Genomic DNA, 15555 nt, shown 5'->3' with positions numbered 1-15555 from the left:
GCAAGCAGGTTTAGTTTGCTTATTCAAACATTTATTTTACAAGTTCAACTCTGTACAGATCTGTCCCACCAGTAGCTGGGTTTCTATGAGTGTTTCTGGTGAAACAGCAACACCACCAGTGTGAGAATGGTTGTTCTGAACCTGTTAAACAGCTTCATTCATTCTTTTCCTGGCCAAAACAGCCTATTGGGACTTAAAATGGTTGGCATGTCTAGTGAGCCCCACAACGGGCTGTATTTCCAGCACATGACACAATTCAATGACTCAATGTGTTTTGGAGTGCTTATGACTACATGTTAACACTGAGTTGCTGAAGTGGACTGTTACATGCTTTATTCGTTTCACCATCCAGTTCAGGGCTTGTGGGAGCATCCAAGCAATCAGGAGGCTATGAGATACTTTCCTTTTCTCTCTCCTTACTCTACCTCCTGATTTTTACTTTGTACTGTGGGAGATGGATTTAATAATTTATATGGTAATTGCACAGATGAGTGCAAAGAAAGGGTTGAGAAGGAACACGTGTTCAGCTGTTTTTATTGTTCTGTATTATTGAAAGAGAAGATCCTGCTACAGCAGCAGACAGATGCAGCCACGGTGATACTAAAAGCATCACTGTGACCTACACAGGCTTTACTAGCAAGAAACAAGCTGCTGTATTTCTAGCCTTTTTATGTGCCCTATCCCAGAGCTTGAGAGCAGGTGGGAGACTTGGCTTGGCAATCCCTGTCCCATGTATCTTGGACACCAATCAGGCCAACCTCAAAGGAAAGTCACTTCTCAGAAGAGTCGTGTGCTTTGCTCTGAGAACCATGATGCACATGTACAACTGTGAGATGAGATGCTGTACGTGCTGCAAGGCTTCTCTATTTCCCTGGGGGCCACAGGGTGATTCAGTGAAATGTAGTCATGCTGAGGAGATTGATAGAGATGTAGCTTAAGAGACAATTAATTAGTATAACTTTAATATAAGAAGAATTAATTAATGTAACTTTAATATAAGAAGAATATATTTTTCTTCCAGTAATTCAGCTTTTTCTTCCAGTAATTCAGCTTCATACATTTTTTACTTGCTGTTGGGGACTTTTTTTTTTCCCCCTCTGGAAAGAAAGGCAAATGTCACCTACTAAAGTTCAGCTGTAAGACTGTGTTCAGCATGAGGCCAGCGCTGTGAAGGCTGCTCTGTGGCACCATGTGAAACGCTCCTGATCAGCTGTATCTCCTTGAGTCAACAGAGGCTGGGGTCAGTGCAGAGGGATTAAGAGGATAAGGCAACCTCTGGCTGTGCTCAGAGTGTCCCCACTAGTCCCTTGTTACGTACACGCTCGGGGTAGGTGAAACTCTTTGTTTTCCATGCAGGAGAAGGGCTGCAGGTGTGTGGATGGTACCACTGCACATTTTGGGAAACCCCACCTCCACAGGCACTCAGAGCTGTGTTCTGGGCCTAGGGATTTGAGTTTATACTGTAGCCTAACAACCCAGGTAAGCAGCTCTGAAGCAAAGTCACTTTTCTGGTTTACTACTTGAACTTCCATGGGGGAATTTCTTTACTTCTCATTGTCAGTGTTGCTTGCAAAGCTCTATGGTCTGAAATTCTACACTTTATGGATCAAAAGTTATCTTAAGTGTTTCCACACTAGACAGAATTTCAACAGCTTTGACATCACTGACAGTTCTAAGAGCAATCCATGTGGGTAAAAAGCTGGCCAGAGAAAGAATCTGGTAAAACATTAACAAACAGAAAGAGTGCTCTGGCTCTGGCTCCACTCCAGCTCCAATGAGAAAAAGACTCATGATTTCTTTTCTGCGTTACATAAAACTTCATCTTTGAAGTGTTTCACAAATATTAACTAATCCCCTAGTTACATTTTCTTCACTTAAATGTTCTTCTCCTGAATAGGAGCTTGTTTGAGTTGGTGTTCCTTCAGAAACACTGTTAGCTGTAAGCAAATACCTAAGGACCAGTGTTTTAAACTGAATTTTCCATTTGGGGAAATTTCACTTTGCTCATACAGCATTTCTACCTGGATCTCTTTAGTCCTGAAAGAATAATCCATGAAGATTATTTCTGACTGTAATTAACACACACCATAGAAGACATGTTAAACATTTCTATACACTAAACATTTAGGTCACTTCTGAAAGTACCTTACAGGCTTGTAGGTTAGATATGCTTTTTCATTGTTTCTTTATGAAAACCAAGTTACTGTGTTTAAATTTTAGTGCATGGTGCATATTCATGCTGATTTTACTCAGGCTCCTTCACCCGTTTGAACAGTCCCAAACCAAACCAGTGGTGTATAAAGGTCCCTGTTTGGTGTTCTCTTTTAGGATATTTCACTTTAAATAGGATTTGCAGGTCTGGGGTGTTGGTTCTTTGTATTTTTCTGGTTTTGTAGAACTAACCTTACAAATTTGTGATTTTGTGGTTTTAAATTCCTGTGTTAATGTGGAGTTTTGACAGCCCAAGAGTTCACAGCAGCCATATGGAATGCTTGTGTCCTGTGCTGTCCTTCCAAACAACTAACTTGGTAGTCTCTATTACTTGTAACTCTAGTGTTGCTACTAATGTCAAAAGACAGACAGCAGACTTCAAAGGAAGGGATGCATGTGGTGCCTTGGTGCCTGGTTACTTTGCCTTTGTATCTACAGGGTCTCTGACATTACTTCTAAAAGTCATGATCAAATACAAAAGACCCTTCAAAACTGAGGGAATATTTAAAAAAACCCCAGTCTGTAAGCAGTGCTGACTGCATGGTGTTTATGGATCTGCTCACTGCTGTTATTTAGAGGTTATCTCATTCTGCACTGACTCCTGGTCAAGCAAAATCACTCTTGAAGTGCCTTTCAGACACGCTTCTAAACTGCTGATGTTGTGAAATCTGCTCTATTATCTGCCAGAAGTGGTAGCAGACTAGGGTAATGCCCTATTGAAGTCCTTTTTCCAGGCAGGAAAATACACCAAAAGGTCTTCCACGAGCTCAAGCATCCTCTTTCCCATCGTCCACATCTGAGGACAGCCAGTAGGTGGCAAGCTGAGCAACGTGATTCTGCATCAACAGCACAAGAGCCCACTGAGCTTTTGCCACCTGTAATAACAAATGCCTTACTCAGTGTGGAGATTGCACACACAGGAGTGAACAGCTGGTTCAAGCTAAAGCTGAACCTACGAATTATTTTTGAAAGTGTCATGTTTTGACACTGGCCCCAGAGTCAGGCTTTGCCTGGAGCTATAAAGCCTCAAGAGTTTAATTCATTCCATAATTAAATAGTTGGGTTTTTTTCTTTCCATATAGAATTGTGTTTGGACTTTCTGCCATGCTCTGTTGACTGTGAAAATTTACCTTACCATGCTAATAACTTCTCTCTTTCAATTTGTGCACCTCTTGTTCTTGCTTTGTGATTGCCTGAACCCCATCACACCCAGCTAGCACAGGACGCTGCAGTGTGAGTTATCTCCAGTATATTAGGAGTACTTCTGCTCTCTGCTTTGGATCTTGATAGAAAAGATCAAGTGAAAAATCTCAGTGCCTTGAAAAATCAGGAGGAAGTGGCTGGAGCCTGTGAATTCACCTACAGCACACGATAAATACTGTGACTGACCCATCCCACTTCCCTTCCCTAATGAAGCCTCTGATAAGAGTAAAGCTCAGTTAGTTAGAGATAATTACCTGAGAGGCTGCAGAATGGACCCTGATTGCTTTTAAGACCAGCCCCCCTGCTTCCCAACCAAAGATGTTACCTTTTGAGTTAGCCCACAGTAAATTCCTTCCTCTGGGAGAGAAGACTAAACAGAACCCAACACAAACCCCCAAAGGGCACTGGTAGAGCTGCAGCCTGGTCAAGCATGCAGAACAGCCTTGGAGCCCCCAGGATCATGCATATCCAGACATGTTTTGCTGCAGCTTTTATGGCTGATGGTGATTCCTTGAAATGAATCAAACTATTGCAGCCAACTCCTTTATCACCATTTCAAACCATGGGAACAGGTAGGCCTAACTGAGTGTGATGTTGTCCAGTCTGTTGGTGTTGCCCTGAGTAATACAGGTGTTGTCTCACAATGGAGATGGGTAAACTTGCAAAATGTGATGTTTAAAAACAACTGCACAGATACATAGTTCTTGAACAGTTAAACTGACCTCCCAGCTGTCTCCTTTCTCCTGTCTTAAGCAGCCTGATGCTAAACAGGTACAGATGAAGTGAGGATTGAGCAGGAAATGCTCCATACCAACAGCAGAGCAAGTTTTAGCAGACAGCTCTGTGCCTCCTATGTATAGAAATGTTCCTGCTACTCACTCAGTATAGGACTTGTACCATGTGGCACTATAGCAGCAGTGTATTTAGAGAAAAAGAGTAATCCTGTTCTCTTCAGCTATCCACTTTCAGAATTGCATAACTGCAAATGAATTTTTCTTTCTTTTTTTGAACAGTGGAGTTTGAAGTTATACCTTCAACTGGGCAATCTGAAGAATCTCAGCAAAATACCAAAGCCAAGAAGAAACATGAAATGCCAGCTGCAGATTTGAGAGTCAGAGGAACCAGGCTGGAAGTTCAACAGAAGTTAAAATCCAGGAAATTGTCTTGTGCTCGTCCCATAAAACAAAAAATCCCTTCTAAAACACCTAAAATCCGTAACTATAATATTAAAGACTGATTTCTTTGTTGGCAGAAAGTTCTAGGTCATCACTTACTATTAACTTACTGGGAAATCTGTAAATCAGATATAGATACAGGCTTCATTATTGTATGACAAATTGGGATGTTTGCAGCCAGAAAGGAGAAGAAATACTGTGTTTCATATGAAAAGAAAATAAAGGGTTAATCTGTGTACATACTGACATTACAGTCTTCACTGTTAATACTGATTTATTTTAATTACATATGTTAAATATCGCTTGCATCATGGATTTAGAAATGCCTGGTTAATACATATGTAAAGCCCTGTGCCTTTAGGCAGGGCTTGCAGGTCTTTAGCAAATATTTTGTTGAGAAACTATATGTGATTTAAGCTTAGAAGTGGGATGCCTCAACCAACTTGTTTTCTTATAATTAACAATGCAACCGTTAATCCTGTGCAGCTATCTCTCTACTTGAAAGAAGGGGGGGTTGAAAAGATTACACTTCAGTCTGTATTGTTTCTCATCTTCTGCAGCTCTTTCCACTAGTTGAGACAGCATGAAAGTGTCTGCAGTTGAATTTCTATTGTCACCCCAGGAATTGTATTTTTCTTCAACAGGAGAGTGCAGAGAGTTTAAAGCTGGGAAAACCATTCATTAGCAACACTTAGAATAGTACAAAAGCAGGTCTTGAGTGAAAGGCATCTCACACTGCCAGGACACTGAAACAAACAATTAGTGTATTTTTGTCACATTTTCAGTAATGCTGAGTTATCTTAGAATATTACAGTGATTAATGTACTATAAATAAAGGAAATACATGTGAAAAAACACAAGAAAAACCTTTTTTATTTTTACTATGAGGATGGCTGAGCACTGGAACAGGTTCCCTGGAGAGGTTGTGGAGTGTCCATCCATGGAGATGGTCAAAACCCAACTAGACATAGTCCTGGGCACCCTGTTCCAGCTGGCCCTCCTTGAACACAGAGCTGGGTCTAGGTGATCTGAGGAGGTTCCTTCCAAGCGAAGTGATTCTGTGTCTCTGTGAGTAGTATCACTGAAGTGACACCTCGCAGTTGCTGCTAAAACCCTATAAAACCTAAACAGGATGAATGAAGGATGAGTGCTACTTACCAATGACTGCTGGGGTGGTGTTTTTTTTTCTGTAGCACTTTTCTTTTTAGGAATGCTTTCCTGGTACTCTCTGCAAGCAGCTGCTCTCTGTGTCACATGAGGACAGTGTGGCCGTGATACTCCGGAGAATCTGAATAATGCTTTTTCTCCTCCCTGCTGAGAATGTTTTGCTTTGGTGCAGAGGTGCTACCATCAGATGCTAAATCTGCAGTAAATTTCATTGAGATGTACCAAGCCCACACCAGGGCTTTGCAAATCATTTAATTGCTTGGAAATCCTGTCGTTGGATTCAACGTTTAACATTGTTCATGAGCTGGCCGGAACAACACGACGCATTCCCTTGAACCAGCCCCTGAATGAGCTCTTTCTGTAGCTCAAAGCATAGTGGTTTCTAACAAGTACAGGAATTTTGGCCCAGATCACACCAGTTGCAGCTCTCACTGGTTATTTCTAGAACGCTGTGTAAATTCCAAAGGTTTTTAATAGCTGTAGATTATCCTGAAAAGTACTTTTTTTCTTCCCAATTCCATGTTTAATATTGAACTGTGAGGGATGCACAGCATTTCAGGGCTATGAAGTGCTGTGTCTTTACAGTTGTTAAAAGCAGTGGGCTCTTAGAAAAAAAAAGAGCAATGTGTTCCATGATCTTTGTATGCTGCTCCTGAGCCTCTGTTCCTTGCATGGTGGGTATCAGCCCTTGAGCTGCAGACTTCAGAAAGGCCTTTGTGTAGGTTTCTTTGCAGGTTTTAGGGAGGTTTTGTTTGCTTGAAGGGCAGTTGGGGTGGTTTCTTTGTGGTTTGGTTCCATTCCCCCCCTCAGTACCCTGCCGTATGGCACCTGGCATGCCTGGTCATGCAGACCTCTTGCCAGAAATGCAACTTTAATTTATTCAGTTTCCCTGAGAAACAGGTTTCCTCAAGGCAGTTGTAGGTAAGGGCAGATGATAGATCTCGATTGTTTCTTTATTGGATAGGAACAAAAAAGAGAAGTAGTTCATTTATTGGCCATTGTTTCAGAGAAACACTGTGGGTATGCTGAACATTAATGAGGTATTGTATGATGACAATAAAGAGCATCAACATCCTGCCTGGACCCAGCCTGGGGAGGCTGTGCTGAGCGTGTAAGAGGGGAGAAATTCTCATGTGTGTCTCTTACGACCAGAATATTTAACAAATGGGGTATGGATTCTTAAAGAACAGAGGGGGAAGGTGGGGACAAGGTGGATGCTGTGGAGTTGTACAAAGAAGAGCGTGTGAAAAGGAGAATTCCAGCCGAGTGCTGAGCAAGCTCCTGCTTGCGGCTGTTACGGGGGGGTCAAAAAGCGAGCGTAGCCTTGAGGGATAGATGGACAAAGGCGAAAGTTCTGCCCGGAGAAAGCCTCCAGCGAGGGGCATGGCGAAGCAGCAGCGTCCCGGCGCGGCTCCGGCAGCCGCGACAAGCGCTAACGGCAGCGGGAGCGCTGCCCGAGGCGTGCGGTGCCCGCGGCCGGGCCGTGAGGAGGGGGCTCGCTGCGCCACGGCCGGGCGGCGGGGAGGGGACGGTTCTTTGGTGAGACAGAACGAAAACCAAAGCTGCTCATTCCTTCGGTATGAGCTATTTTTAAAAAAAATAAAGCGGATAAAAGGCGATCTCGCCCTTTCCCGTCCTTCGGTGGGCGTCGCAGGGGCACGGCGGGGAGCGCGGCGGCGACCCGCCCTCTGCGGCGACCCGCCCCCCTGCCTCCCGCCCCGCTCCCGCCAGGCCGCGGCGGCGCGATGGGCCCGGCCACGGGGCAGCGCATCCCTGGCCGGCGTGCTCGCTTGCCCTGTGGTAACCCCGGGATCGCGCGCTGCGCCGGGGTGAACGACCGCCGCGGCCGCCCAAGAGCGGGGAGCGCGGCTGGCTCCGCCGGCGGCCCCGGCCGTCCCCTCCCGCCGTCACCACATCGCCTTATCGCCTAGCAACACCCCACGGGCCCCGCGATTGGCAGGGCCGCGCCCCCGCCCACACGCTCCCGCCTCCGGATTGGGTGCCGGCCCCGGGATTGCGCGTGCAGCCCCGCGTCCTTTCCCTTTGTGGGCTGCGGGAGCGCGCGCGCGCGCGCGGGGGGCCTTCGCCGGGCCCTCGGGCCGAGCCGCGGTGCCGGCGCGGCGCAGCTGTAGTGTGCACAGCCGCGGGGAGCCGGGACAGGGACACCAAGTAGTCCGCGGCAGCGGTGGACCCGCGCTGCTTGTTTCGCCCCCGGCCAAGCCGGCCCAAAGCCAGAGACACCCTGCAGCGCCCGGCCTTCCGCGGCCTCCAATACGGGGCGGGGCGGGGCGGGATATCTTGGCTCGGTGCCTTGGGCACGGGGGCACGCCTGGGTCCGCCCCGGCCTGGCCGGGGACCCCTCCTCCCGTAGAGCGGCTCCGGCGGGCAGGGGTTGGCATCACCCCGGGGCCGGCTCGGGGCGGCCCTGCCCCGGCTCTCATTGGACTGCGGCGAGGAGTAAACTGTCAGCCCATGTGGCGTGGCCGCCGGAGGTGGCGGCTGCTTAAATAGCGGTGGGAGCTAGAGGGAGACAGTGAGGAGTGCGGAGCATCGGCCGTTCGCAGCCTGGTACCAGCCACCGCAGCGTCGCGTCTATCCGCAGAGCCCGCCCCGTAGCAGCTCGGTGCTGAGCTGACGCCAGAGTCCTCTCGGCACGAAGTCTTCCGCCCCTGTGCAGGTACCGGCGGGACAATGGATGCGGCGCGGCCGGGGAGAGCGGCGGCTGCCGCCGCGCTCGGCGGGCGCGCTGGGGAGGCTCCATCTTGCGCTCCGCGGCGTGCGGGGCTGCGCCTCGCTGCGGGCGCTGAGGGGTGGTCGCGTTCGGCCTCGCTCGCCCAGAAGCTTCTGCGCTGCGGCCGCCGCGCCCTGTTGCTGCGGGGCCGCCCCTCCCAGCGCGGCCGCGCCGAGGAGGGTCCCCGCTGGTTCGGCCGCAGGTTACCGAGCCGCAGCCTCCCGCTCCGCCCGCACGGCGAGGTGGCGCGGAGGGAGGGAGGGAGGCTGAGCGGCTGCATTGTAGTGCTGGCGCTCGGCCATCTTGGCGGCGGGCGGGGGCCGTGCCGCCGCGATCCCTCGCCGTCGGGACGGCTGGGCTCGGGGGATCGCAGGGAACCCGGCCGGGAGTACCGCGGCCCGGGCGAGTCTTCCAGCCGTTCCCCCCCGAGCTTCGGCGTGCCGTTCCTGGGCAGCGGCGGCAGGGCTCCGCTGGGGGCCGCGCCTGGTGCGGGGCGAGCAGCGCTCGCCGCGGGGGCTGGGCGGCCTCAGCGGCCCCGCGCTGCCGCAGCCGGGGCGCCGAGCGAGCGGCGCGGAGCCCTGGCCCGGCGCGGGCGGGCCCCGGGGCTGGCTGAATGGGCCGCTCTGTCCCGGCGGCGGCGCCGCGCTCCCGCCGTGTCGGGGTTTAGCGTAGCACCGCAGCTTCTGAGGGAGGAGGGGTTCGGCGTCAAAGGCGGCTCCTCAGTAGGTACGAGGAAGCCGCCTCGGAAAGGTGCCGCATGTCCCGCTCAACTTCGCGCTTCCACTCGAGACGAGCCGCCCGCTCACGTGAAGCAGCCCACGGGTCGATCGTGCAGCAGCCGAGTCCGGCGCTGCGGTTCTCTCGGCCCTGATGGTTTTGTGCCTGCTTGGTTTTCATTCCACGCTCCCTCCCTGGCGTGAGGGCCCTCCGAGATACCGAGGGCTCTTCTTTCCTCGCCACAAGCTTTGTTCCTGTGCTTAGATCAGGAACAGGTTGTGTCGGCCCTGTCTCTCCTCCAGAGAGTGGTCTGGGGGGCTTTGGAGCACGAAATCGAGGAGAAGCTTCAGGCCCTGCAAGCAGAGGGTTCGCCTTCCACAACCCCTGTGCTTCTCGAAACAAGCTGAAAACATTTGTACCTCCTGAAAGGCTGCCTGTAGTGGATGAACTGAGAGGATGAGGGCCTTAGGTGGAGGGCAGTGAGGAACAGACACGTTATTAATGTGATATAACGAGACTGAGACCTTAAATCTTTGCACAAATCAGTTCTGACCCTTTGGGTATCAACAGACTCCATGAACAAAATCTAACCTACTTTTCTCAAGCAGCAGCTCTGAAGCAGACTGTTTCCTGCTCAGGAGTGCGTTTTTAAATATGAAAACACGCTCCCATTTTTCATTTGTCTTGTGGTCAATGGGACAAATCCAGGCTTGAAATGAAAAAAAAAAAAGAAAACCCAAACCAGTTTAAAAGGTCTTTGTTAATTCAGAGCTATAGTGCACACACTGATGGGAGCCAAATGCTTTCAAAAAATGAAAAGCAGCCTGTGTTTGCCTCTTATTTTGTGAAGTGGTTTGTTTTGGGGTTGTTTTTTTTTTTTTTGGAAGCAGACATTACGGCTCTACAAGTGAGGTTCCTGTGAAATGGCAGTTTTAACTATGAATTTTAGGAGTTATAAACAGATTTGGGAACCTGGATTTTGATGTAGGTGTATTGAAAAGCTGTGAGAGCAACTCTCGTGTTCAGTGTCTGGCTGAAGGAAGCGATGGGAAGTGCACAGATGTTTCATGTAACAATAGTGGGAGCTCCAAAGAAGACTGAGATTTGGGCTGCCTGGGAACAGCAGCAGAATCGACTTGGGGGTTTCTGTCCCAATGTGAGTGATGACAGCCATTGGAATAACACTAAAATAAATAATATGCTCCTGTCTAGAAAAAAGAGAACAAGATTTGGTGGGGTTTTGTGGTTTTTCGTAAACAGTTTCTTCTTCCTTCCCTTTCCCCTCTTCTTTCCTCACTGATCCTTGGGTGGACATAGGTACAGCAGAGTAAGAAAAGTATTCTCATGGCAAGTCAGGTATGAGTGGGGGGAAACCCCCAAATTTTACCTTCACTTTTTAAATTTTTCTTGTCTCTTTTCCTTTCTAAAAAGTTAAATGCTTCATGGACATAGAGGTGTTTTTTTTTGGTAGGGAAACAGATAAAACTATTGTATAAGAAAAAATTGCTTTCCATAATCCCTGCCAATTGTTCAGCTGATTAATATTTTAGTCATTTTTTGGTGCTGGGTTAGTGAAGTACTGGAAAAAGAAATGTTTCAACCACAATGGAGTACACTGTTTTAAATTAAGAATAAACTTGATAATAGCATTAAGCTAACATGACACCAATAGGTATCCAAAATGCAGAGATCAAGGTTAAGAAGGTATAACGTGATTGGAGAAAGGAGCTGGCATCAGTAAACAAACCAGCCTTGTCAAATGGCTGATGTGGGAGGTGGATAACCAGAGCACAGGTATAAAGTGATGAAAGTTGTTACTAGTCAATAATACCAGAAGGGATTGTTAGTTATTACAGTCACAAACTGAATGAGTCAGCAACACCGTATCATTGCCAAAAAATATTGTGTAAATCCAGTGAGGTGGTAGTTTATGCTTAACTGAGATGTCTGTCAGACTGATATTTGGAAGGGGGGAGGGTGTGCTTCTCCCCTCAGTTTAAAATGCCAGCTGCCTGGGAGGAATTTAATCCCAGCAAAAATGTGGGGTAGACAAAGGAAAAATGCTGGATCCAGGGGAATCCAGCCTTAAAAATCAGGGAATCCTGTCTGTACCACTTCATCTTCTTTGTCTCCTTTTTTGACCTGTTGCTTTTGATCACCTTGCTTATCAAATGTGGTAGAAACAGTTTCCTCTGTGTGTTTTTTTTGGGTGTCCAATCTCCTTTAAAACAGATCTAGAAATAGTTTTCTTAATCTGAGCTATCCAGGACTTCAGAAACTGTCAGTATACTGTGTGCAGTCTAAAAGTGCTCTACAGGAAGATTCTCTAAAACAGTAAAATAACACAACGTGCTATTTGGGGGTAAATTCAACCAGCTTTAAAATGGTGTGCCTGCTCCTTGCCTGTCAAGGAATGTTGGTAGACGTAATGTCTACTTTAATCAGGGATGGCAACATGAATGATTCTACCTCTTTTCTTTTGTTTTCCATAGCAAATCATCTCTCCTGTTTGCTGCTAAATCCATAACTTGTATGTTATCTTAGATGTAGGCATTTGGAGCTGTCTGTGTCAAGTCTAAGTCTTTCCACTTTGTTTTATTTATAAAAAATCCTTAAATCATGGCTTTTCTTGCCCGTTCACCCAGCTAAAATTAACTTCTTGGCTCTTGTTCTTCTACATTTTGATTACTGCAGCATCTTTTTCTCCACCTTTGGCACAGTCTTGCTCAACTGTGTTCATGACATGTTGGCAAGAACAACTCTGTTGATAAATTCCATTACTTCACTGTCTCAGAAGGACATTTTGTCAAGATTGCCCATACCTGGATGGAGTTTTTCTGATGCTCCAGAGAAAGAGATGAGGCATGGGGAGGAACAACCTCAGCAGTGAAGTTTCAGTCCTGAAATCCATGTTCTGTTTCTCTCCCTAGAGCTCACCACGCAACAATCTGAGGCACAAAACTGAGTAATAATCCCAGTATCATCTGGTATGTCTTGTTGTAGGCTTAGATTGTGAGCTTTGTGCCTGAGATCTAGTCTTTCTCCACCTGTAGTGCAGAACTGCTGTGGGTATGGCAGAGTTGTGGCCCTTCAAGTTCTCCAGGTAACAGTGGTGATGCCGGTAACAAAACTGATTTATAGACTTCTGTGAGGGGAAAACTGAGAGGCCTCTCTTCTAAGCAGAGTGGCCTGGGCCTGTTGTTGCCAACGTTAGTTTTGGGGAAAGATTTCTCTGTGTTTGGCCCTAAGTTTCCCTTTTTAAATGAACGACCAGAGTGGAATGGAGCTGAAGCTGACTGGGTGTTCAGCTGGAGAGTGGGAAATCCAGCGTGGCCTTTTGGGAGCACTTCTGTGTCTGCTCCCAGAAGGGGTGGACTGGATGAGGTAATCATCTCTCCTGCTTCAGTGTTGCATAATTCTGCAGTTACTCCACTGATCTGAATCAAGATAAGTGCTGAAGGAAAGAAAGGTTAAAAAAAAAAACCCCGAACAGCCTGTGTGGTGTTGTGCTTCTGGCTGGGCTGCCTGGGGGGCTCTGCGCTCCCCAGCCTCATCCAGGCCTTGTGTCTGAGCAGCGTGGGGAGGGAAGAGAGGCCTGGTTGTTGCTCAGAAGCATTGGGATCGCCTGAAAGAGGCTGCAAACCCATGAAAGTGTGTGAAATGGCTGGGGTTGGATTAAAAGCTAGGCAGTACTCATCTGAGAGTACCTGTTAGTGCTGTTTCATGGAGAAGGGGATCACGCACTGCTTGAGCAGGAGTGTCTATGGAGTGTAATTCCTGACAGAAGTCAAACTTCAGCTCTTCCATAGCAAAGTCTTTCCTCCCAACTTATTAAGGGAGGCTTCTAGTGATTTGGATACATAGTTTTCTTTGTGTTTTTTACTTTTTACCACACAAGACTATTATACCTCTACTTCCCAGAAGGATTATTGAAGGAAGTACTGTGAATGTTAACTGCCTCTCTTGTTCATGCAGCCACACTTACTTACTCTTTATTTATATATATAAAATAATAATCCATAGATATTCATGGGTTTCTTTCCTTTAACTTGCACACTTGGGATCTACAAACTAGAATTTGAACTTAACTGAAACACCAGCTTAGCTTGCCTTTTCTGCTTAGCTCTTAATTTCCTATTTCACAAAAAACTATGTTAATGACTGGTAATATGAGCTTTCATTTGGTGGTGTGATCTGAAAAGATGGCCTGCCATGCTGAGTTATGCAGCATGATGCTCCCTTGTGGCATTGGAGATTGGGGTCTTTCCAGTGCACCTTTCTTGGGACAACAGCTAAGGTTTTTCTGGGAACCAGATATGTTCTGTCATCTCTTGTTTTAAAGCACCGCTCTACCACATGGACTGGGAATGACAAACTCTATACTTTAAATATGTGGTAGTGAAGGGTCCAATTGTGAAACACCTTATATGTAGAACTTACTCATTTGAGTATTTTAAATAATGTGAAGTTATATGAAAGTACAAATATTACAATACGAGTACTTCCCTGTGTGGTCAGGGATGGGGGCAGTTTTTGGGGGGGTGGGTTGTTTGGTTCATTGTTTTGTGTTTGCTGTGGGGAGGTTTTGTTGAGTTTTTTCCCCTCCAACAAACTTTCTGATTATTGATTCCTAAGTTAGCATTTAACTCTGGAATGATGGTAGAACTTGTTTTGCTACCTGTTACATTTGCCTTGTAATTATGTATTTTACTATATGTATTTCATAATTTCTCCACCCACCTCTGCTCCAGCATGTTAATCTTTCTTTGCTGACTTCACAGAGGGTTCTGTGTTTGGTAGAGCTAGACCTGTTCATTTTCTAGTGGTTCTTGGAGCCCAACACCTCTTCTAGATCAGTTTTCTCATCCTCATTGTTCCCACAGATCTTATGGTCCATTTGATTAGTTGGAGTGGGATTTTTGTTTGGGTTTTTGGGGTGGTTTTGGGGGTGGGTTTTTTTTATTGTTACATTTTTTTGTTGGGGTTTTTTTTGAGCCTCCATGGGCTGTTGCTGTGTGGGTGTTTCTCCTGCAACCATGCTTGTTTGTCATAACATGTCAGGAGGACAAGAGAGACATACTTTCCTTCTCTGTGTGAAATCTTACTAGTCTTACTGCTTTGTGGATCCAGCAACAGGGAGAAGTTAAGAGATGGAGGACATAGTGATTGCAGGCATAGCAGGAAAACTGCCAGAATCTGAGAACTTGGAAGAGTTTTGGCAGAATCTGCTGAATGGAGTTGATATGGTTACAGAGGATGATCGGAGGTGGAAGCCAGGTGAGTGCTTTTTGTCTCTCCTTTTGGAGCCCTGAATTCAGAGCGTTCTAAAAGAATTATCCTACAAAAGGAAAGGATTTACCAGATACAAAACCCTGCCAGAGCCTCTGCATTCACTTCTGATACATTATCAAGAGGTTCAGGAACAGAACACCTTTATGAAGGTCTCATTCAATCCATTTTATAGTATCTATGTTCTGTGCAGTAGTAACTTGTAAATAATATATAGCTTCTGAATAAAAGAGCACTCTGGCAGAGCAGCTAGGCAACACGAATCCTGTACCTGCTGTTAATACTGTGGCAATAAGATGGCTCTAGCATTCTTCTGGGTTTGGAACTAGTGGAAGGACTCCAGTCCTGTGACTTAAGACTTTTTACAATGTTCTTTTCTGTCTGGTTGTGTTTCTGAAGTGTTTAGCACACATCTATCTAAGTCAAGCCAGTGATTTGTTGAAGTGAAAAATAGCTGTTGTTTTTCTTATAATTGGTGACTGGAACCATTGATTTGGACTCCAAAGCAAAATCCTCCAACTGAAGAGATGTCTCTTGTTCATGTATCCAGGAGAATCTCAAAAATGACAACTGTTCTTGTTAATGCAGTGTTCTCATTTCCAAATGAGATTCAGAGAGATGGGTAGCTAGATGTTTGTGCAGCACTGTGGGTACTGCATCAGGCAGGTGAGGCTTCACATGTAATCCAGAACCAGCTGTGGACATGAGTACTTCGACTTGGCTGGTAGCTGCTTCAAAACTTAAGTATTCTGTGACTCAGTGTTGAATTTTTCCTCTCAGGAATTTATGGACTGCCCAAGAGGAATGGAAAGCTCAAGGACATAACCAAATTTGATGCATCCTTTTTTGGGGTTCACCCCAAACAAGCTCATACAATGGATCCTCAGCTTCGCTTGCTGTTGGAAGTTGCTTATGAAGCTGTTTTGGATGGAGGTAAGCAGCTGAATGATGGAAGAGGAACTGTGCTGTATTCTTTTTGTGCAGATGTGCACCTGTGTGATGATCTCCAACAAGAGAACGCCATCACATTAGAGAGGAGACCAAATAACAGGGGGTTAGAAT

The 15555-nt window shown here is 46.7% G+C and overlaps 2 protein-coding genes across 2 annotated transcripts in view; both read left to right on the top strand.

Annotated features, from left to right (window-relative positions):
• Positions 1–4651, top strand: part of CCDC57 (coiled-coil domain containing 57) — a gene marked incomplete at both ends in the record, with an annotated part of 45729 nt that extends 41078 nt beyond the window's left edge. The window contains 1 exon segment of the mRNA XM_084273750.1: positions 4428–4651. Within this exon segment, the coding sequence (XP_084129876.1) occupies positions 4428–4651 (224 nt within the window).
• Positions 4652–8296: 3645 nt separating this feature from the next.
• FASN (fatty acid synthase) overlaps positions 8297–15555 on the top strand; it is a 42072-nt gene continuing 34813 nt past the window's right edge. The window contains 3 exon segments of the mRNA XM_084273339.1: positions 8297–8433; positions 14335–14481; positions 15274–15426. Of these exon segments, the coding sequence (XP_084129465.1) occupies positions 14355–14481; positions 15274–15426 (280 nt within the window). The 5' untranslated portion in view covers positions 8297–8433; positions 14335–14354.

The sequence above is a fragment of the Gallinula chloropus genome (genome assembly GCF_964237585.1).
Source record: "Gallinula chloropus genome assembly, chromosome: 20".
Lineage (NCBI taxonomy): Eukaryota > Metazoa > Chordata > Aves > Gruiformes > Rallidae > Gallinula > Gallinula chloropus.
Note: the sequence above shows the minus strand (reverse complement) of the source record. Positions and strands in the feature narration are given on the sequence as shown.